This window comes from Papio anubis, chromosome 9 (assembly GCF_008728515.1).
Source record: "Papio anubis isolate 15944 chromosome 9, Panubis1.0, whole genome shotgun sequence".
Lineage (NCBI taxonomy): Eukaryota > Metazoa > Chordata > Mammalia > Primates > Cercopithecidae > Papio > Papio anubis.
The window spans coordinates 114,024,837-114,039,614 of NC_044984.1; the positions used below are offsets into that span (position 1 = coordinate 114,024,837).

Here is a 14,778-nt window from a genome sequence, read left to right on the forward strand (position 1 = left end):
TAAGGATTGGCTAAATAAATTATAATACATCTGGCCGGGCGTGGTGGCTCACGCCTGTAATCCCAACACTTTGGGAGTCCAAGGCGGGTGGATCACCTGAAGTCAGGAGTTCGAGACCAGCCTGGCCAACATGGTGAAACCCTATCTCTATTAAAAACACAAAAATTAGCCAGGCATGGTGGTGTATGCCTGTAATCCCAGCTACTCAGGAGGCTGAGGCACGAGAATCACTTGAACCCAAGAGGCAGAGGTGGCAGTGAGCTGAGATGGCACCACTGCACTCCGGCTTGGGCAACAGAGGGAGACTCCGTCTCAAAAAAAAAAAATTATAATACATCTATGGAATTCTGCACAGCTGTAAACATGCATGAAAAGGCTGTCTTCGTACAGATATGAAAGAATGCCCAAGGTACACTGCTCAGTGCAAAAAGCAAGGTTCAGAATCATGTGGGAAGTATGCTACCTTACTGATTTTTTAAAAGGTGGAAAAAGAATATATATATTTTATGTGCTAGTATTTGCATAAAGTACTGGAAGGACAAGAAACTCATAAGAGCTTTTTTTTTCTTTGAAGGAACAGGGATGGAGAATTTGGGAGATGGACACACTGGGTGAGACTTTTCATTGTACCTTTTAAAACTGATTGTAAACATCAAAGAATTTGATTTTAAAAAAGACTGGGTTCGGGCTGAGCGCAGTGGCTCATGCCTGTAATCCCAGCACTTTGGGAGGCCAAGGCAGGTGGATCACCTGAGATCAGGAGTTCGAGACCAGCCTGGTCAACATGGTGAAACCCTGTCTCTATCAAAAATACAAAAAATTAGCCGGGTGTTGTGGCAGGCGCCTGTAATCCCAGCTACTTGGGAGGCTGAGGCAGGAGAATCGCTTGAACCCGGGAGGCGGAGGTTGCAGTGAGCTGAGATTGCGCCATTGCACTCTAGCCTGGGCAACAAGAACGAAAATCCAACTCAAAAAAAAAAAAGACTGGGTTCACAGATATTTAGACATTGCTGGTCTTCTTAATACTCTATCTCTGTATGACAGTGTCACTGCAACTAGAGCAGACAGGACTGGAAATGTCTTCTGCCTTAAAGGGGAAAAGCACTATTATTCTTTATGACAAAACTTGGTATTAGACTTTTTAAATCACGGGTTCTGGTATGCATGCCCTGGTGCAGTTCCCTGGCCTGGAATCTGGGCTGACTCTGCAGTCTGCTCTAACCAGTAGAGTGTGGTGGAAGTGAGCAGGCTTGCCAGCTTCTGCTTCTGTATTCTTGGAAGAAGCCAGTGTGGAAAGCAACAAGGCCGCCAGCCAACAGCCGCAGCTGAGCACCCACATTATGGCCAGCACTCATTGTGGGCCATGTTTGCGAGCCTGTCTTGGGCTTTCTAGTTGTCCTAGTGGCCCTGCTGATACCACATGAAGCAGAACTGTCCAGTCAAGCCGCGGAGTCAGGGCCGATGATAAGCTGTTGTTTGAAGTCACTACGCTTTCAGATGGCTTAATATGCAGCAAGAGAGAAACAAAATAGCCTCGAAGGGTATTTGGGTCACGACAGCATTTCAGAACATTCACACAGATACATATGTACATATTTGTATGTATGTGTGTGTTTAGTCTTTGATCCACCAGTTCCACTTTTAGGAGCTTATAATCAGGGGGTGCTATCTGACAAGTGCAAAAAAGAGTAGTACAAGGATGTTCATCACAGTGTTGTCTACACTTACAAACAAAACAGGCATGGCCTTACTGCTTTGCCTAATTAGAACTGGTTAAGTGAACAGGTGTTCAGCTATGCCATGGGACACTCTGCAGCCTTTGGAAATGACTGAAATAAATCCACAGGGAATTGGGCTCCTTTCTATCATGAGAGCCTAGCAAATATTTCCCAGGGCTGGGACTGTGGGCTGGTGAATCTGGCATAGGCAGCTCTTCATCGAGCCTCAGAATCTTTCCATGAACAGTTCTCTGGATGACTGTTACACATTGTGCTTGGTATCTAATGGAATTCACATGCACAGTGCTTAGACCAAAAAAAAAAAAAATTTCCACATGCAATTGCGGTTTTTTTTTTTTTTTTTTTGGTTTTTTGAGACAGAGTCTTACTCTGTCACCCAGGCTGGAGTGCAGTGGCACAATCTCGGCTCACTGCAACCTCCAACTCCTAGGTTCAAGCAATTCTTCTGCCTCAGCTTCCTGAGTAGCTGGGACTACAGGCACACGCCACCACGCCCGGCTAATTTTTGTATTTTTAGTAGAAATGGGGTTTCACCATGTTGGTCAGGCTGGTCTCAAACTCCTGACCTCATGATCCACCCACCTCGGCCTCCCAAAGTGTTGGGATTACAGGCGTGAGCCACCGCGCCCGGCTGCAATTCTTTTCCAGGACACCAGCTGCTGGCAAAAGAGAAGCCCCCACACTGAACCTCACGTACCAAAGGCCAAAGGTAAGCGACTCCACTTGAGGTCATCTGTGCGGCTACGTCTTCCGTAAGAATCCACGAACACTCCAAACTCTGCAAGGTGTCAACAGCATGCGGGCATTAGCACAGCCAAGGGCAGGGGCATCAGTGACACACATGGTGATGGAAGAACAAGAAGCAGAGCCCAGGGACCCCTGACCAGATAGGACTGACTGTGAAAACCGGGGGCCCTCTGCTGAGCCAGCTCTCAGCTTTATTAAAAATGAGGGACTTTTAAAAATTAATTTATTTTAATTTATTAAATTTTATTAAAGAAAGAGAACTCAAGTGAAAAGAAGGAAAGGAATAAGAGGAGGAGAGGGAAGAGAAAGACAGAGAGAGAGGGGGGAATGAAGCGATCAGGAGGAAGGACAGACAGGGAAAGACGGAAAGACTCAGGAAAGAAGGGGAGGTGGAGGGGGAGGGGAAGGGAGGGGAAGAGGGAGGAGGAGAGGACCCAAGAAAGAAAGAAAAGAAAGAAGTAAACAAAGAAAAAGACAAATGGAAGGATGGGAAGGGAGGGGAGGGGAGGGGGTATGAAATGAGGAGAGAGGAAGAGAAAGGAAAGGGAAAGAAAGAGCAAGGGATGGACGAGGAAAAAAACTGCCTGCTCTTTGGAGAGAATGTGATAGAGTTTGACCACGCTAGTATCTGGTGGTGGAGAGGAGACTCCCCAAGGGGACCTGGTGGTTCTGGAAAGACAGTCTCTGTACCCCCAGTCAAACCTATCCTGCCCCAGAACTCCACATACCCTCCTCCAACCCCTCATGGGTCCCTAGTGTCCATGAGGACCCAAAAGGGCAGCGGGCGCAGCCACGACTCACCGTGGAAACATAGCAAGTACTCCTCTCGCTGCCCTGCACTGTTCACCTGCACGATAGAGACAGGGAAGCTGTTGGAAGAGGCGGCAAACACAGCAGGTGCCAAGGAATGGTCATTCTTATCCAGGAATTCTGTAAAGGCAGGCGAGAAGCGGGCTTCAGGAATGAGTTCTGAGTCTCAGTGCGGCCTGAGCCATGAGTGGGTGGGAAAGAGAAGGCGGTCCCTACCCTCCAGGGTGTACTGCTTCATGTCGATTTCGTAGAATTTATTGGTTCCAATGAGGATACTGTAATTGGTGAAGTGGATACAGCTGCAAGGCTCTGAGGTCTCTATCTCCTGAGACATGAAAGTAGAAGAGAAGGATGTGAGAGGTAACACAGGGCAGCCAAGGTCCACAGCTGTTCTGCTTCTGCCTACAGCATCTAGCCAAGCCCTGGAGAACATTGTCACCAAGCTTGTTCATGTTGTCATAAAAAGCCATTCATCTTTTTTTTTTTTTTTGGAGACAAGGTCTCGCTCTGTCGCCTAGGTTAGAGTGCAGTGGCGATCATAGCTCACTGCAGCCTCAAACTCCTGGGCTCAAGCAATCCTCCCACCTCAGCCTCCCAAAGCATTAGAGTTACAAGCGTGAGCCACTGCACACGCCCCATTCACCTTTCATGCCTCTCAGGATGAACAGTGATCCATTTGTTATCTCTTCCTATTGTTCCACGCAACCCAAAACCAAGAAAATAAGGTCAAACTGCAGCCAGAAAAAGGCAGGGTCAGAAACACCATTCCAGGCTGGGCACAGTGGCTCACACCTGTAATCCCAGCACTTTGGGAGGCTGAGGTGGGTGGATCACCTGAGGTCAGGAGTTCGAGACCAGTGTGGCCAACATGGTGAAACTCTGTCTCTACTAAAAATACAAAAAATTAGCCAGGTGTGGTGGTGCACGCCTGTGATCCCAGCTACTCAGAAGGCTGACTGAGGCAGGAGAATCACTCAAACCCGGGAGGCAGAGGATGCAGTGGGCTGAGATCGTGCCATTGCACTACAGCCTGGGTGACAAGAGCAAAACCCCGTCTCAAAAAAAAAGAAAAGAAACAAACAGCATTCCAATGAAGAGACAGAACTTGAACAATACAACATTCTTATCAGAAGGAAAAAAAAGACAGGAAAAATACACCAACTATTAACATTGGTGGTCGGCCGGGCGCGGTGGCTCACGCCTGTAATCCCAGCACTTTGGGAGGCCGAGGCGGGCGGATCCCGAGGTCAGGAGATCGAGACCATCCTGGCTAACACGGTGAAACTCCGTCTCTACTAAAAATGCAAAAAATTAGCCGGGCGAGGCGGCGGGCGCCTGTAGTCCCAGCTACTCGGGAGGCTGAGGCAGGAGAATGGCGTGAACCTGGGAGGCGGAGCTTGCAGTGAGCCGAGATCGCGCCACTGCACTCCAGCCTGGGCGACTAAGCGAGACTCTGTCTCAAAAAAAAAAAAAAAAAAAAAACATTGGTGGTCAACAGTAATGGTTTGGGTTTCCTTCTTTTTGCTAGCTTCTAAAGTTTCTAGTTCGAACCTATATTACCTATGCAGTCATCATCATGATCATCATTATTGTCATCTTAATTATCTGCTTCCTGATTATTTTTAGTTGTTTTTAGGCCAATCCTAATGTCATCAAAAAACCAGACACACCTATTCAAAATGTGTGGCTGGGAATCATAAAGAAGCAATGATTTCTGAGAATTTAGTGAGCATTATCATCATCACTGAATATTTCTTGGTCACCTACTAAGTATGGGAAAACTTTGAGGAAGCATGATATAGTGAAATGGTAGAAAAACAAAATCAAACGTCAGTTTTGGTCTCAACTTTGTAACTGAGGATCTTCTGCCAGCTTCAGTTGTCTTACCTGAAAATTGGGAATAACTGTCCCTGCTTTTCAGAACTGTGGGGAAAGGTGCTTATAAAACAGCCCGTTCAGTCCCTGACAGGGTGGGCACTCAATGAACACACAGACTAAACTAACACCACCCTGCCCAGAATGGAACAGTTTCTCTAACAGGTAATGACCCGTATATATTATTCACCCTTCATTTCAATTTTTTTTTGTTTTGTTTTTGAGATGGAGTCTTGCTCTGTTGCCCAGGCTGGAGTGCAATGGCACAATCTTGGTTCACCGCAACTTTCGCCTCCCAGGTTCATGCAATTCTCCTGCCTCTGCCTCCCAAGTAGCTGGGATAACAAGCACCCGCCACCATGCCCAGCTAATTTTTGTATTTTGAGTAGAGATGGAGTTTCACCATGTTAGCCAGGCAGGTCTCAAACTCCCAACCTCAAGCGATCTGCCCTCTTTGGCCTCCCAAAGTGCTGGGATTATAGATGTGAGCCACAGTGCCAAGCCTCATTTTATTTTTGAAACTAATCATGAAAGCACCAGAAATATATCAGGCTTAGAAGGAGTGGGACACTCCTAGGTAGGGACATCAGACAGCATTCTCCAGAAGCCAGGCAGATTTAAGGATCTAACACACATCTCATCCACACTGCAGTCATCATCACAACTCACTCTGCTCTGAGGAGAAGCAGCTCCCTAATTATATACCAAAATAGTGCTAGCACTGGTTAGTCCAGAAGGTTATATTAATAGAAACTTCTAGAATTTGAGAAAGATTCTGAAAAGTGCTACCTGGGACTGCTAGCGTCTTGGAAAGTGCCCCCTTTTTCCCCCCACTGTTTTTTCCTACCAGTCAACTTTCTGTTCTAACAAAAGGCTGAATTCACCAGGCTCAATGGGGAGGCAGTTCGCAAATGGGAGGAGAAAAGCGAGGAGGGAAACCGCAGCTACTAGTGGCCCTGGAGGATCCTCCACAAAGGAAGGATCTCGCTCACGACAGAGGTCACCCCAGGCTGAAGGCCTGCAGGGTGGAAAGAACCCGGTACAGGCTGTGTCCCAAGACAGTGCACTTTCCACACTGGCTCGCTGAGAGAGCAGGACTGGCTTTCCCACGTTCAACCAAGGCAAGGCCCAGGACTTACTTTCCGAATGCAGTATTTGCTGAGGTTTTCGTTGTAGCGGAGAATGACGACTTTGCTGGGCATGGCTGCACAGATGCAGAGCCCGTTCTCAATCTGAAAAGCAACCAAGAAAAGAAAAAGACTGTCACCAGTGTGATACCAGCTGTGGGGCAAAACTAGGAAAAGCTCTCAAGCTCGGTGCTATTGATGATTCAGACCAGATCATTCTGTGTGGTGGGGGGAGGGCTGTCCTGCACACTGCAGGATATGAGCAGTATCCCTGGCCTTGACCCACTAGATGCCCGCAGCACTTCTATCTGTGACAATCAAAAACATCTCGAGCCATTACCAAATGTCCCCTGGTAAGGCAGAATTACCCCTGGTCGAGAACCAAGGCTTTTACCTGGGATCCAGAGAAGGCCTCAGGGAAGCACCTGACACCACATACCTTTCCCACTCATGTGCCTTCTGCTGGAGACAGAATCTGTTGACAAACTTACCTTGTGGGGATGGGGAGGAGACAGAATGAGAGAGGGGAGAGGTGCTAAACGAATTTAGAGAAAATTTCTTTTTTTTGAGACGGAGTCTCACTCTGTTGCCCAGGCTGGAGTGCAGTGGTGTGATCTCAGCTCACTGCAGCCTCTACCTCCCGGCTTCAAGCGATTCTGCCACCTCAGCCTGCCAAGTAGCTGGGACTACAGGCGCGCACCACCGTGCCTGGCAGATTTTTGTATTTTTAGTACAGATGGGGTTTCGCCATGTTGGCCAGGCTGGTCTCGAACTCCTGGTCTCAAATGATCCACCTGCCTCAGCCTCCCAAAGTGCTGGGATTACAAGTGTGAGCCACCACACCCCACCCAAATTTAGAGAAAATTTCAATCCAAAGGGAAAAGTTCTTAGCTAAGAACTCATACATGTGCAGAGTTCTACATCAAAACGCTCTTTTTCTAGAACAGCTGAAACCCTTTTACTTCTCCTGCTACAACCAGAAGTTTATCATTCACCAAATGAGGCTGACTGCTCAAATCAGTCCTGGCATGAAAGTCAGCAGCTGGTACAGTGGGTGAATGAAGATGGGCCGGGATAAGGGAGGAATACACAGGAAAAGGGAAATTGTTAGCAATGTTCTATTTCTTGGACTGGGTAGTGAGTGTGTGGATGCTTATGACATTATTAGGCTTTATAGTTTACATATATGTTCCATACATTTTTTGAACAGTTCAGATATTAGAATGAAAATAATTTCTAATTTAAAAAACAAATTTTTATTAGCTGGGCATGGTGGCGCACGCCTGTAATCCCAGTTACTCAGGAGGCTGAGGCAGGAGAATCACTTAAACCCAGGAGGCAGAGGTTGCAGTGAGCCAAGATCATACCGCTGCACTCCAGCCTGGGCGACAGAGTGAGACTGTCTCAAAAAAAAAAACAAAAAAACAAATTTTTGGCCAGGTGCAGTGGCTCATGCCTGTAATCCCAACACTTTGGGAGACCGCGGCGGGTGGATCACTTGAGGCCAGGAGTTCAAGACTAGCCTGGCCAACATGATGAACCCCCATCTCTACTAAAAATACAAAAATTGGCCTGCCATGATGGTGCGCACCTGTAGTCCCAGCTACTTGGGAGGCTGAGGGGGGAGAATCGCTTAAAGCCAGGAGGTGGAGGCTACAGTGAGCTGAGATCGCACCGCTGTGCTCCAACCTGGATAACAGAGCAAGACTCTGTGTCAAAAAAAAAAAAAAAAAAAAAGTTGATCCAGCAACTGAATGAACAAATGTGCAGTGTGCTGTCTTCTGAGGGGCAAAACGCAATGGTTTTCAACAGCAGAATGCCAGTAGCCTCAGGGGGTCTATAAACACCTGATTCAGACTTCATTAAAGTTATACATGTACCGCAAATACTCTTTTTTATTATTTTCTACTTAGTTCAGGTGCACATGTGTAGGTTTGTTGTATCAATAAACTCATGGTATGGGGGTTTGTTGTAAAGGTTATTTCATCACCCACGTATTAAGCCTAGTATCCATTAGCTATTTTTCCCAATCCCCTCTCTCCTCCCACCCTCCACCCTCTGAGGGGCCCCAGTATGTATTGTGACCTTCTATATGTCCATGTGTTCTCATCATTCATCTCCTACTTATAAGTGAAAACATGCGGTATTTGATCTTCTGTTCCTGTGTTAGTTTGCTAAGGATAATGGCCTACAGCTCCATCCATGTTCCTGCAAAGGACATGATCTCATTCTTTTTTATGGCTGCATAGTATTCCATGGTATATATGTGCCACGTTTTCTTTGTCCAGTCTATCACTGATGGGCATTTAGGTTGATTCCCTGTCTTTGCTATTATGAGTGGGCTGCAATCAACATACGCATGCATGTGACTTTATAACAGAATGATTTATATTCCTTTGGGTATGTACCCAGTGATGGGATTGATGGGTTGAAAGGTATTTCTGTTTTTAGGTTTTTGAGGAATCACCACACTGTCTTCCACAGTGGTTGAACTAATTTACACTCCCACCAACAGCGTATAAGTGTTCCTTTTTCTCCACAACCTCACTAGCATCTGTTATTTTTTGACTTTTTGATTAAAGAAGCAAACAAAGGTATTTTATGTGTCACTTTTCAATATGCCAGAAGCTACAAATGAATCAACTTGAGTTCTCATGAACCGATTGTTATGTAAATGTCATAAATTTTGAATTTTTAAATTTCTAGCAATGAAACATACTTTCATTGAGTTGAGACATGGAGATCCATGTTAGTTTTTTTTAAGGTTCATCTCTCACTCACAGACACAGCAGACACACACACGCACATGCACACACACTTATTTTTAAATTATGGATCATCCTTCTAGTTTTGTTAATTTTATTCCCATTTTGCTCTCATTCATTTTAGATTCAAAACTTGTACAAATTTCATGGCTACACAAATTATTTCACGTGCCTAAAGAAGGCAAAAGAAATTTAACCTAGTTTGAGGATGTACAATTGTGAACGTTGTCAAAATCAAAATGGAGTCACCAATGTTAAGAAAACCCTGACATTAGAGCAGGAAGAGGCCATGAAGAGAGGGTTCTCATACTTGTATACCTGATAAAAAAAGAGACTCGACAAAAACCACAAAGGCCATTGCAATCTTTTTTTTTTTTTTTCCTCTGCCGCCAGGCTGGAGTGCAGTTGTGCGCTCTCGGCTCACTGCAACCTCCACCTCCTGGGTTCAAGCCATTCTCCTCCCTTAGCCTCCCGAGTAGCTGGGATTACAGGCACGTGCCACCATGCCCGGCTAATTTTTGTATTTTTAGTAGACAGTGGGTTTCACCATGTTGGCCAGGATGGTCTTGAACTCCTGACCTCAAGTGATCTGCCCGCCTCAGCCTCCCAAAGTGCTAGGATTACAAGCATGAGCCACTGCGCCCTGCCAGGTCACTGCAATCTTACACAAAAAATACTTCTGCAAGGACATCTGTCCAGTGACTACCTGTCCAACCTCAGACAAGCATCAGTCTTGTTATTAATCTTTGAAGCCAAGGATAATTATTTCAAAAAGATTATGGAATCCTCACTTACAAACCTCTGTCTTCCTTTATCTCCCTAGATACCCACATAGTTTACAATGGCACGTGTATTCCCATTGCAAAGCCCTGTTCCCAAATCAATCTCTTTTCTTTTAGAGAGCCCCTCTGTTTGTTAAGTTGACACTATCTTGCAGGTCAAATCAATGAGCTCTGTGGGAAGAGAGGTAGTGCCAATTTCCAGAACATTCCACCAGCTGAGACTCTGAGGGGAGCTTACCTTGCCAGCCCCAAACAAGTGGCAGCCCTTGACAGCTTCAAAAATGTTGGGTGAGATGTCGGGCTGGGCGGGCAGGTGGGACTGCGCCAGGGACTGCTTCACTTTCTTCACGTCCACAAGACACAGTGCCCGCTCTTCTCCTGAACGGGAAAAGGAACAACCTCTCGTCAGCGTGAAGCCGTTAAGTAAAGATACGGGATGGTGGTTCTAGTTCTAGGCACAAGTAATAGTCACAAGAGGCCACACAGATGATCTGAGTTTTCCACAAATCCCTATAAACATATTTTAGGTCCATGATTTATTTATTTATTTATTTTTATTTTTGAGACGGAGTCTTGCTCTGTTGCCCAGGCTGGAGTGTAATGGTGCGATCTCGGCTCACTACAACCTGTGCCTCCCGGGTTCAAGCGATTCTCCTGCCTCAGCCTCCTGAGTAGCTGGGATTACAGGCGCGTGCCACCACACCTGGCTAATTTTTTTTTTGTATTTTTAGTAGAGACGGGGTTTCACCACGTTGGTCAGGCTGGTCTCGAACTCCTGACCTTGTGATCCACCTGCCTCAGCCTCCCAAAGTGCTGGGATTACAGGCGTGAGCCACCGTGCCTGGCCCAGGTCCATGATTTAAATCTAAGACAAAAACATTTGGCCTTTTAGTCAAGATTCTGAGGAGGGTGGAATTCTGCAGACATAAAATTGGAGAATGTGAACTGTACTTTCAAACATGCTCCCCAGCAAAGTAAAGAAAGAATGTGTGAGGGAGGAATGAGGGGGCATTCTATGAAAAAACAGGCTTAGACTATCCAAATATGTGGATGTCAGGAGAGACAAAAGGCTGAGGAACTGTTCCAGATTAAAGGAGACTAGAGAGGCATGATTAAATGCAATACAAATTCTGGGACATTATAGGAGCCATGAGTAAAATCCAACTACGGGCAGCATAGTGGATACGTGTATTATAGTAAGGGTAAATTTCCTAAATGCAAAAATTATAGTATGTGAAACTATTCTATATGATACTCTACATGTGGATACATGTCATTATACATTTTTCAAAACCAACAGAATGTATACCACCAAGAGAGAACTCTAATGTAAACCATAGGCTTGGGGTGACAACGATGTGTCAGTGTCAATGTGTCAATGTAGGTTCACTGACTGTAACAAACGTGTCACTCTGGTGGGGGATGTTGGTAGTGGAGGAGGCTATGCATGTATAAGAACGGGGGTATATGGGAACTCTCTGTACCTTTCAATTTTGCTGTGAATCTAAAACTTCTCTAAAGAATAAAATAAGGAAGAGAGGGAGGAAAAAGAGCTGAGATTAAGAAAGGCCAGTTCTTGACCACAGTATGTCAGTCCCTGGATCCAGCCATGCCTGAAACAAGACCTAACTGTTGATGTTTTAAACACTGAATCGATATATTATTGTTTACCCCCTTTAAAAATAATGTCAGCAACACAGACAGAGAGAAATAAATTGTGCCCTGGTTATGTGACAGAATGCTTTCAATCATTAGGTTGATATACTGAAGAACTTGGCGTCATACCTGCAACTAACTCTCAAATGGTTCAGGAAAGTGTGTGTGTGTTAAGAAGAGAGGAAAAAAATTATGACAAAATATTAGCAAACGATGACTCGAAAGAGATCACAGAGTAACAGAGCAAGCAAACTCTCAGAAGGTCATGACCCACGGTGGTTTTCTTGCAATCGGGACAATGGGTTTGGCTTTAGTGAGTCTTTGAGGCTTAGCACTCTTCACTTGGCCTAACAGTGGGATGTTCTTTGGGAATGTCAGACTGTGCTAAACTGGATACTAGAAGGGAATTAAATCTGGACAGAGGGGGTCCATTAACTGAAGCTTGGGCATCTATGGGGACACAGAGATAAGAGCTACGATGGCTCCCGTCTACTATTTCGTGTTTTACAAGCATGAAACTTGGCTTCAACATATTGGCTTCCTTGAAAGTAAAGAAAAAACACCATGTCCTTGGTCTCACACCTGCTATCATGAGTAGCTTCTCCAGGTCCTTGATAATATAAATTTGGAAGACTGCTCCAATTCCTGGGACGTGCGTTAGGGAGTTTTTCAAGACATTCAGGGCGTAGAGCCCTTCCTCAGTGCCCACCAACACCACCTGCAAGGGCAGAAGTCCGAAGGCAGAGCATAAGCATGGTCACATCACCAGAACAATCTCTACTAAGAGCAACAAGGCCTCCACAGCCTTTTCTTTCTTGATGGGGTGTGACTGTAACCAGACACCAGCTGGCCATGCCCACACAAGCATTACCTGGTCACTGAAGGGCAGTGTGCAGTTCATGTCTAGACGGTCATCACCTTCCAGTTTCAGCAGGGAGTTTCCAAGCAATTTCTTTTCATAGGTGAAAGAAAAGAAAAAAAGAAGACGTCGTGAGGCTGATCTGTTTATGACCAAGCCATCCAGAGAGATCAAGAGAAGGTTAAGGCCAAGTCATTCCTGGAAATGCTCAGAAACACACATATGCTCTTAGCTCACCCCATATTTTGATCTGAGCTCCAAATGCAAAATGTGAGTGCTATTGTTATCTCTGGGGCAGTTGTTAATTAGCATCTGAGTTATAACTTGGCTGGGATGCAGAAATAAGGGAGTATAGTAGACATGGAAAGCTATTCTGTGATAAGAAATAAGCTGAAGCTAAGGAGATTTCATCTGCGCAGGGTTAATAAGACACATGAAAGACTCCCTCCCTCATAAGGCTGCAGCAGAAGTGCAAAGGCGCAGTGTTAGCAGCGAGCCAGCACGCCTCTGCATCTCTTTACCTGAACCCAGGCAGGCAGAAGCTCGTAAGAAACACAGACTCGGGCCTATTGTACACATATTAACAAGGATTTCAGTAAAAGGCTCACGTGTGTAACGACAAACAAGTCATCCAAACAGGTCTAACCACTGAGTAAAGTTCTTTTCAGGAGGCTCGTGGTTAAGAATCCTCCAACTGCTAACACATAAAGTGTTTATTAGGAGTGAAGAGTCTGAAAAGAGCTGTTTGGTCTTCGCTGGAGCAAACGCCCATGAGCAATGAGCACTGTTTGTATCCTGGAACATTCTAGGTGGGGTGATGCCAATCACAGCACACCTACGTTTCTAACAGCTTAAGGATAAGTAGGACTCCAAACCTGCCTACGGAAGAGCAAATACTGCAAAAACAACTGAGATGCTTATGAAAAGCCTTCCTGGAGGGGACGCAGCTGCCAGCAGCCCATTGTGCTGCTTCGTGGCCAAAGTGTTTCTAACTCAAGTCTTCAAACCAGACAAACTCATTTGAGTAAACAGGAGAGAGGATTTCCTTATAAGTACATTTGCTGTTGCATCGCCACAACCAAGGTCTACAATGCCACCAGAGCAGACTACCGATGCCAATTCCCCCATTCTTTTTCCTTTGTTTTGTTTTCACAGTCCATGTCTCACTCTGTTGCCCAGGCTGGAGTACAGTGGCACAATCATAGCTCACTGCAGCCTCAAACTCCTGGGCGATCCTCCAGCCTCAGTCTCCCTACTAGCTGGAACTACAGGTGCATGTCACCACACCTGGCTTGCTTTCTTTCTTTTTATAAGAGATGGGATCTTGCTATCTTGCCCAGTCTGGTTTTAAACTCCTGGACTCAGGTGATCCTCCCGCCTTGGCCTCCTGGGTCACTGGGACCACAGGCATGAGCCACCGCATCCCTGATTCCCACATTCTAAATGGCTCATGATGCCACACAAGCTACCTTGGCACTTGTGCCTTCATCATCACCAGACTCCTGGCCATGACACAGTCTAAAGCCATCAGCTCTCAGAGAGGGAGCCCGAGGGGAATCAAGAGGGCCAATGGGATTCTCGTCGTTAACACCAGTTACCAAGTCAGCCCCCTTTACAAAGACAACCTCCAGGGCCCGTTTTCATACTCACAGCATCGGCTTCTGCTTTTTCCCTAGAAACTCTCCCACCTGCGACAACTGATTCTAAGGCGGTGACCCAGCGCTGTTTGTCAGGGAAGCTGGGAGCTAGCAAGTAGAGGGTTCTCCCGGGCCAGCAGGTGGTGTGCGGGTGAGATTCCATCTTCAGTATGTATGGGACATCTAGGAGATTTCACAGAGAGCACAGGATTGGGTGTGGATTTCCCCCCGTTCCCACTGGGAGGGACGGCTCTGAGAGATCAAAGCTCCCACCAAACCACGCAAATCCCAGTTACCACCAAGGCGGGGAGCGGAGGAAGATGGGCCTCCTTTGCAGAGCCAATCTTCCCTGTACCACCCCTTCTGTCCCTGCTGATTGGCCAAGCCCGGCCCACCTCCAGGGCGGGGCTCCTCCGGCTCCTCCTCACCTGCTTTGGCTGTATTTGCGAGTTCGGAAGCACCAACGGCACCATGAATAGATACATCCCCGTCGGGAAGGCACAGCTCAAATTCTTCCACCGGCCTCTGTCCAGCTTGGTGCAAAGAGGAAGGGCAGAAAGAAAAACAAAAGAACAGGAACAAGAACAAGGGGAGAAGAGAGGAGAAGAGACAGCGAGAGAGACAGCAAGGGAGAGAGAGACAGGATACGTGTGTAAAGAGAGGCGCACGAGAACAAGGAAGGGACAGAGGTGTGCAGAGAAGGCAGAGAGGGAAGATAAAAAAAAAATAAAGTGTGTCAGATGAGTAGCACAGTCAAATTTCTGATGACGATGCGGATTTA

The 14,778-nt window shown here is 46.3% G+C and overlaps 1 protein-coding gene across 10 annotated transcripts in view; it reads right to left on the reverse strand.

Moving 5' to 3' along the window:
• The window catches only part of CIT (citron rho-interacting serine/threonine kinase), a 195,613-nt gene that overhangs the window by 12,472 nt on the left and 168,363 nt on the right, over nucleotides 1-14,778 (reverse strand). For 6 of the 10 annotated variants that reach the window (XM_009181811.4, XM_009181810.4, XM_017946242.3 and 3 more), the window contains 10 exons: nucleotides 14,426-14,530; nucleotides 14,011-14,180; nucleotides 12,882-12,926; nucleotides 12,373-12,453; nucleotides 12,084-12,219; nucleotides 10,084-10,223; nucleotides 6,311-6,403; nucleotides 3,513-3,621; nucleotides 3,288-3,416; nucleotides 2,437-2,517 (listed from right to left, as the gene is read on the reverse strand). In XM_009181811.4, coding sequence (XP_009180075.1) covers nucleotides 2,437-2,517; nucleotides 3,288-3,416; nucleotides 3,513-3,621; nucleotides 6,311-6,403; nucleotides 10,084-10,223; nucleotides 12,084-12,219; nucleotides 12,373-12,453; nucleotides 12,882-12,926; nucleotides 14,011-14,180; nucleotides 14,426-14,530 — 1,089 coding nt within the window. The remainder of the gene's footprint in view (nucleotides 1-2,436; nucleotides 2,518-3,287; nucleotides 3,417-3,512; nucleotides 3,622-6,310; nucleotides 6,404-10,083; nucleotides 10,224-12,083; nucleotides 12,220-12,372; nucleotides 12,454-12,881; nucleotides 12,927-14,010; nucleotides 14,181-14,425; nucleotides 14,531-14,778) is intronic. The other 4 variants (XM_009181812.4, XM_021923019.2, XM_017946243.3 and 1 more) reach the window with 1 other exon arrangement.